The sequence below is a fragment of the Rana temporaria genome, chromosome 2, assembly GCF_905171775.1.
Source record: "Rana temporaria chromosome 2, aRanTem1.1, whole genome shotgun sequence".
Lineage (NCBI taxonomy): Eukaryota > Metazoa > Chordata > Amphibia > Anura > Ranidae > Rana > Rana temporaria.
This window is the reverse complement of record NC_053490.1, coordinates 15,366,975-15,380,802: the sequence shown is the minus strand read 5'-3', so window position 1 is coordinate 15,380,802 and position 13,828 is coordinate 15,366,975. Positions and strand designations below refer to the sequence as shown.

General features: G+C 50.0%; 1 protein-coding gene across 1 annotated transcript in view; it reads left to right on the top strand.

The window, feature by feature from the left end:
• LOC120928184 (transient receptor potential cation channel subfamily M member 2-like) overlaps positions 1–13,828 on the top strand; it is a 199,865-nt gene that overhangs the window by 48,561 nt on the left and 137,476 nt on the right. The window contains exon 8 of the mRNA XM_040339294.1: positions 4,180–4,235. Coding sequence (XP_040195228.1) covers positions 4,180–4,235 — 56 coding nt within the window. The remainder of the gene's footprint in view (positions 1–4,179; positions 4,236–13,828) is intronic.

The following is a 13,828-nucleotide window of genomic DNA, read 5'->3' as shown; positions in this document are numbered from 1 at the left end:
CACCATCCACTGAGACCGACCACTGCCCCACTGACACCGACCACTGCCCCACTGAGACAGTCCACTGACCCACTGAGACCGTCCACTGACACCGACCACTGCCCCACTGACACCGACCACTGCCCCATTGACACCGACCACTGCCCCACTGACACCGGCCACTGCCCCACTGACACCGGCCACTGCCCCACTGACACCGGCCACTGCCCCACTGACACTGACACCGACCACTGACCCACTGATTCACTGACACCGTCCACTGACATCATCCACTGACATCGACCACTGCCCCACTGACACCGACCACTGACCGATTGACTCACTGACACCGACCATTGCCCCATCCCCCACCCCCTTTCCCAAAAGCACTGTGAAAAAATATATTTAAAAAATAAAACCCCACCCTCCCTTCAATAGTACAAAAATAAATAGTAACAAAAATTAAATTGTAAAAATGTATGAAAAAAAAAAATCCACTGGTCTCAAAAAACCTTTTGAAAAAAAAAAAATTTATTGTAAAATAAAAAAATAATCTGACACTATCCACTATCCTGACACCATCCTGCACGTACTACTCACCACTGTACACTCTGCATTCCTGTGGTTCGCACCGCATTGCTGTTCAGATCACATGCAATGTCTGTGCGATGCGATTTCAGCCATACAAACTGTATGGCTGAAATCGCATCACATTCGGACCAAACACGCACAGGACCCTTTTTTTGGTCCGCACCAGAATCGCATAGGTGTTCACACCTATGCAATTCGATTCATGTCGAATCGCACCAGTGTGAACCAAGCCTCAAAGCATACAGCCTACAAATGTCACCTGACTGCTCCCACCAAGGCTCGGTTCACACTGTGGGTTCCCACATCGCACCCGACTCGCACGGCAGTTCACACTGCCATATGCAAACTGCTGGAGAGTGTCATACAATGGTAATGACACCCCCATTTCAGCTCGCATATCGCACTGCAAACTGACAGTTAGGACATGAATCGGATCGCATGGGTGTGAACACCTATGCGATTCTGGTGTGGACCAAAAAAAGGGTCCTGTGCGTGTTTGGTCCAAATGAGATGCGATTTCAGCCATACAGTTTGTATGGCTGAAATCGCATCGCACAGACATCACTTGCGATCTCGCACAGCGCACTAATGTGAATCAGCCCTAAGTTCATTCAGCCTTACTGGGTGTAAGTATAAAAAGTGAGAAATCCACCCCTCCCCCACATAACACATCCTGGTAATATAGGTGACCTCCGACACACACACTGCAATATAACAATAATAAGATCACTCAAGCTCAGACTAAATACATCTCCCCTAATCACTTGTCTATGTATATTCTGATGGCTGTTCACTGGAGAATTTCCTCATCACACTGAACTGTAAATCACCCCATATTTTAAAAACATTTAATCAAAACACAGGACAGACAGCCAATCCTAGGAGAGCTGGAGGGGAGGGGAGAGGAGAGGAGGAGAGGGCATGGGGATGTGAATTGTGCACTTTTTACAGAAGCTGTGCATGTCTGCAAGCTAGTGCACAAGATATGTAAATAACCTGTCACTCAAAGCAAGGACTTTGTTTTTTTTTAGCGGCAAGTCTGTTTTATTTCACTGAACAATAAAAATAGGATTGCTCAGAGCTGGATTAACTCTGTGTGGCAAGACTGGGCACAAACGATAGAAAAACGTATTCTCTACATTGTGACATCAAAAATAAATAAATAATTTTTTGGGTTTACATCCACTTTAAGACACGATCCGACTTTGGAGGCGACTTCCATTGAAATCAATGGGTACCAGTCACCTAGAAGTCGGATTAAGGTAGTACAGGAACCTTTTCTGAAGTCGGAGCGCCTTCAGTAGTGTACATTAAGACGGGTCTCATTGACTAACATGGAATTTAAAAAGGCCCCTGTGTGAACCGGCTCTTGAGGAACTGGATAGTCAGACAAGCCAAACGTCAGGGAGCCAAAGAAGAACGTAGTAGAACAGCAAGCAGGATCAGGAGCCAGAAGGGGTGTCAGCCAAGCAAGTCTTCAACAGGAGATAGTCACTGTGATGTTGACCAAGGCGAAGGCAGAGAACATCTGAGCTGGACGTCTTAAGTAGGCAGGACTGACGAGCAGGATCATCAACAGGTGGGTCACTGTGGAGAGATAGGAGCTGGCAATTAGTCGACAGCTGAGCGGCCAGCTCAGAGAAGGAAGGGCTGAGCCCAGCCCTGGCAATTGACCATTGTCTTGGAACAGAAAACAATAGGAAGTTAAATAAATGTCAACAGTAAACAGGGATTAAAAAGGCAGAACAGGGATTAAAGGGAAATCTTTGAATAGAGACACCAGTTCTGGTGCCATCCTAAAGGGTTATCTCGCTTCTTAGCAAATCTAGAACAGTGGGACACAGAAAAAAAAACAAAAAATCATGAGTATGGTTTCAAACATTCCCTTCCCACCCTATCAAAAACAAAAAAAAGGTTTGACATTAGATATGTTATCTCTCCAGCATCCACCAGACAGCGAAATGTCAGTTCTGGGTTAAGATCATTATCTGCTTGCCGACCAGTGCACGACTATATACGTCGACAGCATGGCACGGACAGGCAGAAGGACTGTAATCAGAAGCGGTGATCACTGTCTTGTGACACGTAGCCCATCCCCCCTACAGTAAGAACCACTCCCTAGGGAACACTTAACCCCTACAGAGCCACCTAGTGGTTAATCCCTTCACTGCAAGTGTAATTTTCACAGTAACAGTGCATTTTTATAGCACTGATCGCTGTAAAAATGGCAATGGTCCCAAAAATTTGTCAAAAGTATCCGATGTGTCCACCATAATGTCGCAGTCACAATAAAAATCGCTGATTGCTGCCATTACTAGTAAAAATAATTAATTAAAAATGCCATAAAACTATCCCCTATTTTGTAGACGCTATTAGCCAGATTCAGAGAGAGTTACGCCGGAGTATCAGTAGATACGCCGTCGAAACTCTGAATCTGCGCCGTCGTAAATTTAAGTGTATTCTCAAATTGAGATACACTTAAATCTAGCTAAGATACGACCGCGGGCGCCGTCGTATCTTAGCTGTCTATTTAGGCCGGCCGCTAGGGGCGTGTACGCTGATTTACGCCTAGAATGCGTAAATCAGCGAGATACGCCTATTCACGAACGTACGCTTGCCCGTCGCAGTAAAGATACGCTGTTTACGTAAGGTGTTTTCAGGCCTAAAGTTATTCCACCAAAAAGATGGTGCAGCCAATGTTAAGTATGGACGTCGGACCCACGTCGAATTTTTACATTTTTACGTCGTTTGCGTAAGTCGTCTGTGAAGGGGGCTGGGCGTAATTTACGTTCACGTCAAAACCAATAAGTCTTTGCGGCGTAATTTGGAGCATGCGCACTGGGATATGTCCACGGACGGCGCAATCACGTCGGGTCACGATTCATTAGCACAAAACACGCCCACCTCTTCACAATTTGAATTAGGCGCGCTTAGGCCGGCACATTTACGCTACGCCGCCGTAACTTAGGACGCAAGTGCTTTGTGAATACAGCACTTGCCTCTCTAACTTACGGCGGCGTAGCATATATGAGATACGCTACGCCTGCCTAACGTTAGGCTCATCTACCTGAATCCAGCTATATAACTTTTGCGCAAACTGATCAATAAACGCTTATTGCATTTTTTTTTTTTACTAAAATTTGTAGAATACGTATCGGCCTAAACTGAGGGAATTTTTTTTTTTTTTATATATTTTTTGGGGAATATTATTATAGCAAAATAAAAAAAATATAAAATTTCTTTCAAACTTGTCGCTCTATTTTTATTTATAGCGCAAAAACTAAAAACCACAGAGGTGATCAAATACCACCAAAAGAAAGCTCTATTTGGGGGGAAAAAAGAACGTAAATTTTGTTTGGGAGCCACGTTGCACGACCGCGCAATTGTCAGTTAAAGCGATGCAGTGCCGAATCCCAAAAATTGGCCCGGTCATTGACCAGCAAAATGGTCTGGGGCTTAAGTGGTTAAAAGGATATCCGCACAGATTATTCATTTTAAATATATATATACAATGTGCTCACAGATTGCCAATTTATGACAGTAACAGTAGGATGTATCCATATCACAATAAGCTGAGGTGTATGTTTATGTTATTTTGTTTCTTCCCAGGAACCGCCATTAAAACAGTGTGTGTGGTGCTGGAAGGAGGTCCTGGAACATTGGATGTAAGTTCCTAAATGCCCAACCAGGTCTATATTTGCTGTATTGTAAATATAAATGCATTTTTTGAGCACCAAATGCCTTTGCAAGCTCAGTCACTACCCTGTAAAAATAGCATCAAGATTCAAGAAAGTATATACTGTACATGCCTCTTGTAGATATACAATACCCGCTAACCCCAGAGTTCATCTTCTACTGAGAAGCCTATATGTCCTTATAAAGCCACAGTTGGCCTTCCAATGCCCCCTGTACTTGGATCTGACCACTATTGTTTCTTTTCAATAAAGCTACGCACTACACATTGTAACTATTTTGAATTCTATTTCCGTATTTTCCGGCGTATAAGACGACTTATTGCATCTAAAATCATGCCCCAAAAGTCGGGGGTCGTCTTATACGCCGGGTACCTGTCTGTCAGACGGCGGCCATCCATTATTCAAAAGCCGCGCCTCCTCCTCAGACTGTTCCGTGACAGGCGGAACACTAATTTTCCAAGCAGAGCCTCTGTTCAGTGTTCCGCCTATCATGGATGCCTTCTCATCCTCGGACGAGAGGACATCCGTGATAGGCGGAACACTGAACAGAGGCTCTGCTGGGAAAATTTGTGTTCCGCCTATCACGGAACAGCCTAAGGAGGAGGTGCGGCTTTTGAATAATGGATGCCCACCGTCTGACATACTCTGCAAACAGGGGAAGGTAGGGAGATCGTCGAGGCAGGGAATGGAAAGGTACAGTGAGGTCAGCAATGGCACAGTGAGGCATGTAATAATTGCACAGTGAGGCATGTAATAATGGCACAGTCTGGCATGTAATGATGGCACAGTGAGGCATGTAATGATGGCACAGTGAGGCATGTAATGATGGCACAGTGAGGCATGTAATGATGGCACAGTGAGGCATGTATAATGGCACAGTGAGGCATGTATAATGGCACAGTGAGGCATGTAATGATGGCACAGTGAGGCATGTAATAATGGCACAGTGAGGCATGTAATGATGGCACAGTGAGGCATGTAATGATGGCACAGTGAGACATGTATAATGGCACAGTGAGGCATGTATAATGGCACAGTGAGGCATGTATAATGGCACAGTGAGGCATGTATAATGGCACAGTGAGGCATGTATAATGGCACAGTGAGGCATGTAATAATGGCACAGTGAGGCATGTAATGATGGCACAGTGAGGCATGTAATGATGGCACAGTGAGACATGTATAATGGCACAGTGAGGCATGTATAATGGCACAGTGAGGCATGTATAATGGCACAGTGAGGCATGTATAATGGCACAGTGAGGCATGTATAATGGCACAGTGAGGGGTCGTCTTATACCGTGAGTATATCCCAAAACCAACATTTTAGCTGGAAAATTAGGGGGTGGTCTTATACGCTCAGTCGTCTTATACGCCGGCAAATAGAAAAAGAGAAAGTGTTGGGACTTTAAATGAGATGCGTGTTGATGGAAACAGTATGTTTAAATAAATAAGTAAAGTTGTATAACGTAATAACCAGGCTCGAACTTACCAACCAAACTGCAAGCCGAATTCAACTATCTAACTTTGCAAATATATGAATAAGCCACAGGCCGCTTACAAGGCTCTCTGCATTCCTGTGGTCCTAACTAAACTTTTTTCTCAGTGGAGGCATACAAGTGCTAATGAGTAGATGGAGAGCAGGTGACTAGGGGTGTGTGTCACCAGCCGGCTCCATCTAGCATTGGTATAGCAATAAAGAGCACTGGAAAAAACGCATGAGGCCCCGTACACACGACCGGATCTATCCGCTGGGATTTATCCACGGATCAGTTCCAGCGGATAGATCCGGTCGTGTGTAGGCCCGAGCGGACAATTTTCGGCGGACATTTGTCCAGCCGATGGATTCCCAGCGGATAAAAATTTCTTCGCATGCTAAGAAATCTATCCGCTGGAATCCTGTCCCTCGGACTTATCCGGTCGTCTGTACAGACTCACCGGATAATTCCGTCCGATCCCCATCCCTCGAATGAGTCGGAATGATTCGACGCATGCGTGGAAGTATTTACCTTTCAGCGTCGCGCACGTCGCCGCGTCATTGTTGCGGCGACGGCGCGGACACGTGACCGCGGATGTTTTCCGCGCGGATTTTGATCTGATGGTGAGTACAAGCCATCAGATCAAAATCCGGAGGAGAAATGTCCGATGGAAACGGTCCGGCGGACCGTTTCCATCGGATATCTCCTCGTCTGTACGGGGCCTAAGAGTAAATAAGAGGGGGTGCCCAAGAAGGACAGCAATCTGGCAGTTATGTTCCCCCAGCTGCAGCATGCTGCCAGGTTTTCTACAGTGATGAGGAGGGAGGGGATGATGAGGTCACTGACTCTACGTGGGTGCCTGATTGGAGAGAGTAGAAGGAGGAGGCACATCTCCAACGAGGCAGGATGCCCTAAAGGGGCCAGCTTATGGGCAGCACACCGACTGCATCACAACGCATGTGCAGGGCGCTGCTGTCTCTCAGCGTTATTCCAAAAGTTCTTTGGTGTGGGCTTTTTGAGACGAGTACATCAGATCGCACCGCTGCTATTTGCAACATATGTCTCACGCGTATCTCGCATGGCCAAAACATCACCTGCTTGGGCACCACATGCTTGACCAGACATATGTCGACTTGCCATGCAGTTCATTGGCAAGCGTACATCAAAGATCCACACCAAAGAAAAAAGCGGACCTCTCCTTGTTCCTCATCAGCTGGGATCTCCAACCCCACTATACCCTCAGTCCTCTCTGAAGCCTGCACTGATAGGACTGAAGGTGTAGAATTAGGTGTGTCACAGCCAAGTACTTGCGGGCAATCTACTATCGGTACACCGATGGCAGATTGTACCAGGCAAATTTCCCTGCCCCAGCTGCTGCAGCTCCAAAAGAAGTTCTCTCCCAGCCATCCACATGCCCAGCCGTTGAATGCTAGCTTAGCTAAATTGCTAGCACTTCAACTGCTGCCTTTTCAGTTGGTAGATTCTGCCCCCTTTCGTGAGTTTGTGCAGTACCTCAGTGGCAAGTTCCCAAAGGCCACTTTTTCTCACGGAAGGCGATTCCGGCTCTCTACCGGCATGTAGAAGGCAATGTGCATGCCTCATTGGACAGAGCAGTCAGTGGTAAGGTGCATATTACCGCTGACCTGGACAGGGACATTTTCTATCTTTCACGGCTCATTGGGTGACTCTGCTGGTAGCTGGGAGGGACACAGGACAAGGTACAGTGGTGTTGGAGGTTGTTCCGCCACCACGCCTCCAAAATGCTACTACTGGTTGTGACACACCTCTCTCCTCCACCCCCTCCTCTTCTTCCTCTGTGGCCTCTTCCTGTGCGGATATGTTCTCGGAACCAGCGGTGCTTCGTAGGCGTTCAAGGGACTACGCAGGTACGCAGGCAAAGAGATGCCATGCGTTGCTTGAGCTGGTGTGCTTGGGGGACAGGAGCCACACTGGGCCAGAGGTTCTGTCAGATCTGCAGGGGCAGACTCAGAGGTGGTTGACGCCACGCCAGCTTAAGCCAGAAATGGTGGTTTGCGACAATGGCACCAACCTCCCCTCCGCCCTGCAACAGGGACAACTGACCCATGTGCCCTGTTTTCCTCATGTCCTTAATTTGGTGGTGCAGTGGTTCCTGGGCAGGTACCCAGGCTTACAGGATGTCCTGAAGCAGGCCAGGAAACTCTGTGTGCATTTACGACGGTCATATAATGCCAGTGCTCGGCTGGCAGACCTCCAAAAGGAATACAACCTGCCCAAGAACCGCCTAATCTGTGACATGCCCACCAGGTGGAACTCTACGTTGGCCATGCTGCAGCAGCTGCACACGCAGCAGAGGGCCATCAATGAGTATCTGTGCCAATGTGGCAGCAGGACAGGGGAGCTTGTTTTTCCCCCACGCCAGTGGGCCATGATCAGGGATGCATGCACTGTCCTGTCACCATTTGAGGAGGCCACGAGGATGGTGAGCAGTGACAGTGCATGCATCAGTGAGACTGTCCCTCTTATTCAGCTGTTGGAGCACACGCTGCGTGGAATAATGGACATGGCCCTTGAGGCAGAACAGAGGGAGAAAGAGGACGGCCTTCCTTACCTCTCAAGGCCCCCTTTATCCAGATAGTGTTCCTGCTTGCCCGCCTATCACACAGGAAGAGGACAAGGAGGAAGAGGAGGAGGAGGATTGTGTCGGCATGGAGGTGGAGCCTAGCACTCAGCATCAGCAGCAGTCTTCAAGGGATCAATTACGGTCCCAAGAAACCCATGGACTTGTACGTGGCTGGGACTAGGTGGCTGCGGATCCTGTCGCCCTCAGTGACCCAGAGGACTCCGCACCAAATGCCTCAGCAAACCTACGCTGTATGGCCTCCCTGATCCTGTAAAGCCTGCGGAAGGAGATCCTCGTATTCGTGCTATCAAGGAGAGTGTTGATTACTGGCTGGCAACCCTCCGTGATCCACATTACAAGAGTAAGGTTGCAGACCTTATCTTGCCGGCGCAGAGGGAGCAGAAGATAAAACATCTTCGGGAGGCCTTGCAGAAAGGTCTGTGCAATGCGTTCCCAGAGACTGGGAGGTTACAAAATCCTGGTCCTGGACAACATGTTGCTGAGGCTTCGGTCAGTTACAGAAGGAGCGGTGGAGAAGGTGGCCGTCTGACCGATGCATTCAGACAATTTTTAGTCCGCAGCCCCAAGGTATGACCGGTTCCAGCAACCATCGCCAGCGTCTGTTTTACATGGTGCGGGAATACCTAGGGGCAAGATCAGACTTGGACACCTTTCCCACCGAAAATCCTCTGGCTTACTGGGTCTTGAGGATGGATCACTAGCCAGAGCTTGCACAGTACGCAATTGAGCTACTGGCTTGTCCTGCATCGAGCGTTCTTTCAGAACGCACATTCAGTGCTGCTGGAGGCTTTGTGACCGATCACAGGGTGCGCCTCTCCACCGACTCGGTCGATCGACTGACCTTCATAAAAATGAATCCGGCTTGGATCACCACCAGCTACCAAGCACCTGATGCTGATGTAACTGAATAATTGTTTTTGAAATGTCAGATCCCTTCAAGACTGCCTATGCTGATGCTGAGTGACTATCCTTTTATGCTGAGTGACTATCCTTTTCCTCCTCAATGATCATGCTGATAGCTTGTAAGAACATTTTTGGTTCTGGGCACTGCCACCAGTGCCTAAGGCCCAATTTTTCTGCCCCTGTTTAACAGGGGTGTGTAATTACAATATTTGATGCAATACTTTGCAGCGGGCTCATTCCTGTGCTCCAACTAGAGTATCTGTGAGGGGTTGCAGTGTTGTGGCACCAGTGCCTAAGGCCCTATTTTTCTGCCCCTGTTTAACAGGGGCGTGTAATTACAATTTTTGATGCAATATTTTGCAGCGGGCTCATTCCTGCGAGCAGGGCCATCTTAATAGCATCATGGGCCCCTGGGCAAAGTAATGCACTGGGGCCCCTGCCAGCCTGCCCCAAATGTACGCACCTACTCAAGAATTAAAGTATAAATAGTTGATAGAATTAAACATATATATATATATATATATATATATATATATATATATATATATATATATATATATATATATATATATATTAGTACTTTTAATAAAATTGATTTTAAACAATAAGAAAACATGCCATAATTCAAAGACTTAATCAACACAAAGAGCACAGGGGGGGGGGGGGGCAGAAGTGCAGAAGGAGAACAAAGTACAAGTTCTGGGAAGGCCATCCTAGGAAAACTTAGTAAAATGCATAACTATCCTAGCAGATATAGGACTTTTGGCAAATATGATGTAATGCAAGACTATCATGGGGCCCCCATGCACCTGGGGGCCCCTGGGCAGTGCCCAAGTGTGCCCAGGCATTAAGACAGCCCTGTCTGTGAGGGGTTGCAGTGTTGTGGCACCAGAACTAGTGCCCAAGGCCCAATTTTTCTGCCCCTTTTCAACAGGGGCATGTAATTACAATTCTTGATCTAATATTTCACAGCCCATTCCTGCGCCCACCAAGAGTATCTGTGAGGGGTTGCAGTGTTGTGGCACCAGCACCAGTGCCTAAGGCCCAATTTTTCTGCCCCCGTTCAACAGTGGCATGTAATTACAATTCTTGATCTAATATTTCACAGCAGGGCCCATTCCTGCGCCCACCAAGAGTAACTTTGAGGACTTACAGTGTTGTGGCACCAGCACCAAAGGCCCAATTTTTCCACCACTGTTCAACAATGACATGTAATTACAATTCTTGATATAATAGTTCACACAGCAGGGCGTTCCAGCGCCCACCAAGACTAACTGTGAGGGCTTACAGTGTTGTGGCAACACCAACACCTAGGGCCCAAATTTATGCAGAGTATATACGGAAGGCCCCTACTTTCAAACATCCAACTTACAAATGACTCCTACTTGCAAACGGAAGGACACAACAGGAAGTCAGAGGAAATCTACCCCTAGGAAGGGAAATTCTCTTCTGTAAGAGGTGTCTCCTGTCCACTGATGCTTTATCACCAATCTTTGTTTCACTAAAAAATTTTTTTTTTCAAAAAATCATTTGTCATTGGGACAGAAAGTGAATTGAAATCTTCTGAACAGATGCACACAGACAGCAAAACAAATGTTACAGGGGTGATAACCCTTCTCTATGTTTTCAGAAAAGCTTAAAAATTGATTTTATGGCAGTGAGGCCCGGAGCAACTGGAAGTCAGTGTAGGGCCGGCCATGACAGGGTTAACAGAAACCCTAGTAGCTGTGGGGGGAGGAGCAGAGGAGGGGAGGAGAGATCACAGATATCTCTTACCCTCAGTTTCCCGGGCAGTGGCAGCGTGGGGGAGCGAAGTTGCTGCTGTGTCTGCTCAGCCTGCAGTGAATTCGCTTGTCCCAAATAGTCATGGCGATGGCGGCGATCGAGGATTTGTTTGGGAGATTGAGGGCGGAGGCGGCTATCCGGGGTGAGGACTGGCTGCAGAGGCAGTTGGGGGCACTTTTACCGCAGGATGGAGGGGACATGGGGCGCATGGCGTCGGGGCCTAGCCGCGTCCAGACCGGACAAGCAGCATCGGGGCCGGAGCACACAGGTGCGGTGCGGGCGGAGTCGGGGGCCTGAACGGTCAGTCCGGGGGGCAGCGCGGGCACACGGGGACACAATTCAGGCCGCATCGGGGCCTGATCACACAGGCGTGGGAGCAGCGTCGTCGGGGCCTAGTCACACAGGCCGGGGGGCCTCGCGGACGCGCTCGTCCCGCCCCCCCCGCCGGTATTCGCCCAGTATATCCCCGGGACGGCAGAGGGGGGATAGTGGACATAGCAGGGCCCCTTCGGGCCCCCCCGCGAAGCGTGCGGCGGGTACTGTGTCGGAAGGCCCAGCCGGGGGCACCAGGAGTAGCGTGGGTGCGAGGGGGGGACGGCCAGGGGGCTCAGATGCGGCGGCCTTGCCCGCCCGGCGTGTGGAGCAGGCAGTGACGGGCCCGGTGGTGGGGTCTCGGCGAGTGGGATCGCAGGCCACGGTGGCTAGCCCCCCAGCTTCCTCGGCTAGCCACTTGCAGGAGGTGGAGCGCGTCGGCAGCAACAGGGTTACGCCAAGCAGGAAAGCTTCGGCAAAATCGCCGCACGGGTCCAGGGCCCGCAGGGGGAGTGAATCCGGCCCTGGGCCTTCGGCCTCCGGGACCGAGCCGCCTGGTGGGTCATCATCGGAGGAGGATCGGTCGGAGGGAGAGCGGTCGGGATCTGAGGACGAGGTCTTGCCCAGGACGGTACCAGCAACGAGGGATTCGAGACGGTCGGCTGATGGGATTGCTTCCACGCAGCCCGGTAAGTCATTTTACACTGATGTTTCTAATAGGCAATGTGTTGATGTGGTTGAGAGGAATGTGGTTGTTGCACCGGCGTCCCAGGTTACGGATGCACAGGTGGGTATTGCTGGAGGGGATGTGGGTTTGCAAAGGTTTTTGTCGGGGTTAGAGGCTCTGGTCAGTCAGCTAAAAGGGGGGGACAGACCTCCCGCAAGCCCGGCGGCGGCTTGGGGGCCGGTCGGGGGAGCTACGGGGGTGGCGGCGGTGGCGGCTGCCACTACGCCGTTGGTGGTAGATGGAAAGGAGGCAAGTGGGGGCGGCTTGGGGGCCGGGGCATCGGTGCAGCCGGAGATTACTGCCGAGTCTGCGGGGGCCGCTTCTAAGAAACGGGATTTAGTACGGTTAGCGGATGAGGCTAGGGGACAGGTTTACACCTGTTACGATGCGCCGCTGGGGTCGCATCTGAAACAGGAGGTACGGGAAAAGATCTGGAAGAGCGAGTACGTGGAGATATTCGCGCTGTTACCGCTGGAAAAATTCAATTTGGACAGGGTAAAACCAGAGGATTCCAAGAAGGAAGATGAGGAGAAGAGGAGGTACAGGCTAATACCTCGCACGTTTGCAAACTGGTCGCAGGTGTATTCCATTTTGGCCAGTGTGATTGGCGAGAAGAACCCCGAGCACTGCTCGGCGCTCTTCAGTTACCAGGAGGCGATCAGTGAGGCCTACAGGTGCTATGGGGGCACAGGTTGGCTTAGATATGACGAACAGTTCAGGCAACGTCGGGCGATCAGGCCGGAAATTCGTTGGGACGCCAAGGACATTAGCCTTTGGATGCGGCTTATGACGGCTCCGAGGACGTCGGCGCCGTTTTTTCAGGGGGGGGGCGGCGGAGCCTCTTCCCTGGGACAGTCGGCCGGAAAGAAAAAGGGGGTTTGTTGGCAGTTCAACGAGGGTAGCTGCAAGTTTGGGGGGTTGTGCCGATACAAGCATGAGTGCTCCGGGTGTGGGGGTAATCACCCCTCTTCCCGCTGCTTCAAGCAGGGCAAGGGACGTCCCGGGGATTCTTCAGGTAAGAGGGAGCACCCCGGTGAGGGTGAGAAGGATGCTGCCGTTTCTCGGTAGGTATCCGGACAGAGCGGCGGCTCAGCTCCTGGAGGAAGGTTTTACTGTGGGGTTCCGTATTCCTTGTAGCTTGACGGTGGTTCCGCCGCTGTCTAAGAATTTGCGTTCGGCTCTCCAACACCCCGAAGTGGTTTCTGAGAAACTACGGAAGGAAGTGGGGCTAGGCCGCATGGGGGGCCCGTTTGAATCCCCCCCTTTGGAGGGTCTGGTGGTATCACCGTTGGGGGTGGTACCGAAGAAGGAACCAAACAAGTTCAGACTCATTCACCACCTCTCATTTCCGAAAGGGGGGTCGGTCAATGATGCGATTGATGCGGGTGATTGTTCGGTGTGCTACACATCGTTTGACGCGGCGGTGGGATGGGTCAAGAAATACGGTCGGGGGGCGTTGATGGCCAAGTCGGACATCGAGGCGGCCTTCCGGCTGTTGCCGGTGCACCCGGACAGCTTCAGATTGTTGGGGTGTCACTGGGGAGGGGAGTTCTATGTGGACAAATGTCTGCCCATGGGCTGCTCGGTATCCTGTGCGTTGTTCGAACAATTCAGTTCCTTTTTGGAATGGGTGGTGCGAGACGTGGCGGGAGTGAATTCAGTCATCCACTATCTGGATGACTTTCTCTGCATTGGACCGGGGGGGTCACGGATTTGTGCGGTTTTGTTATCTACG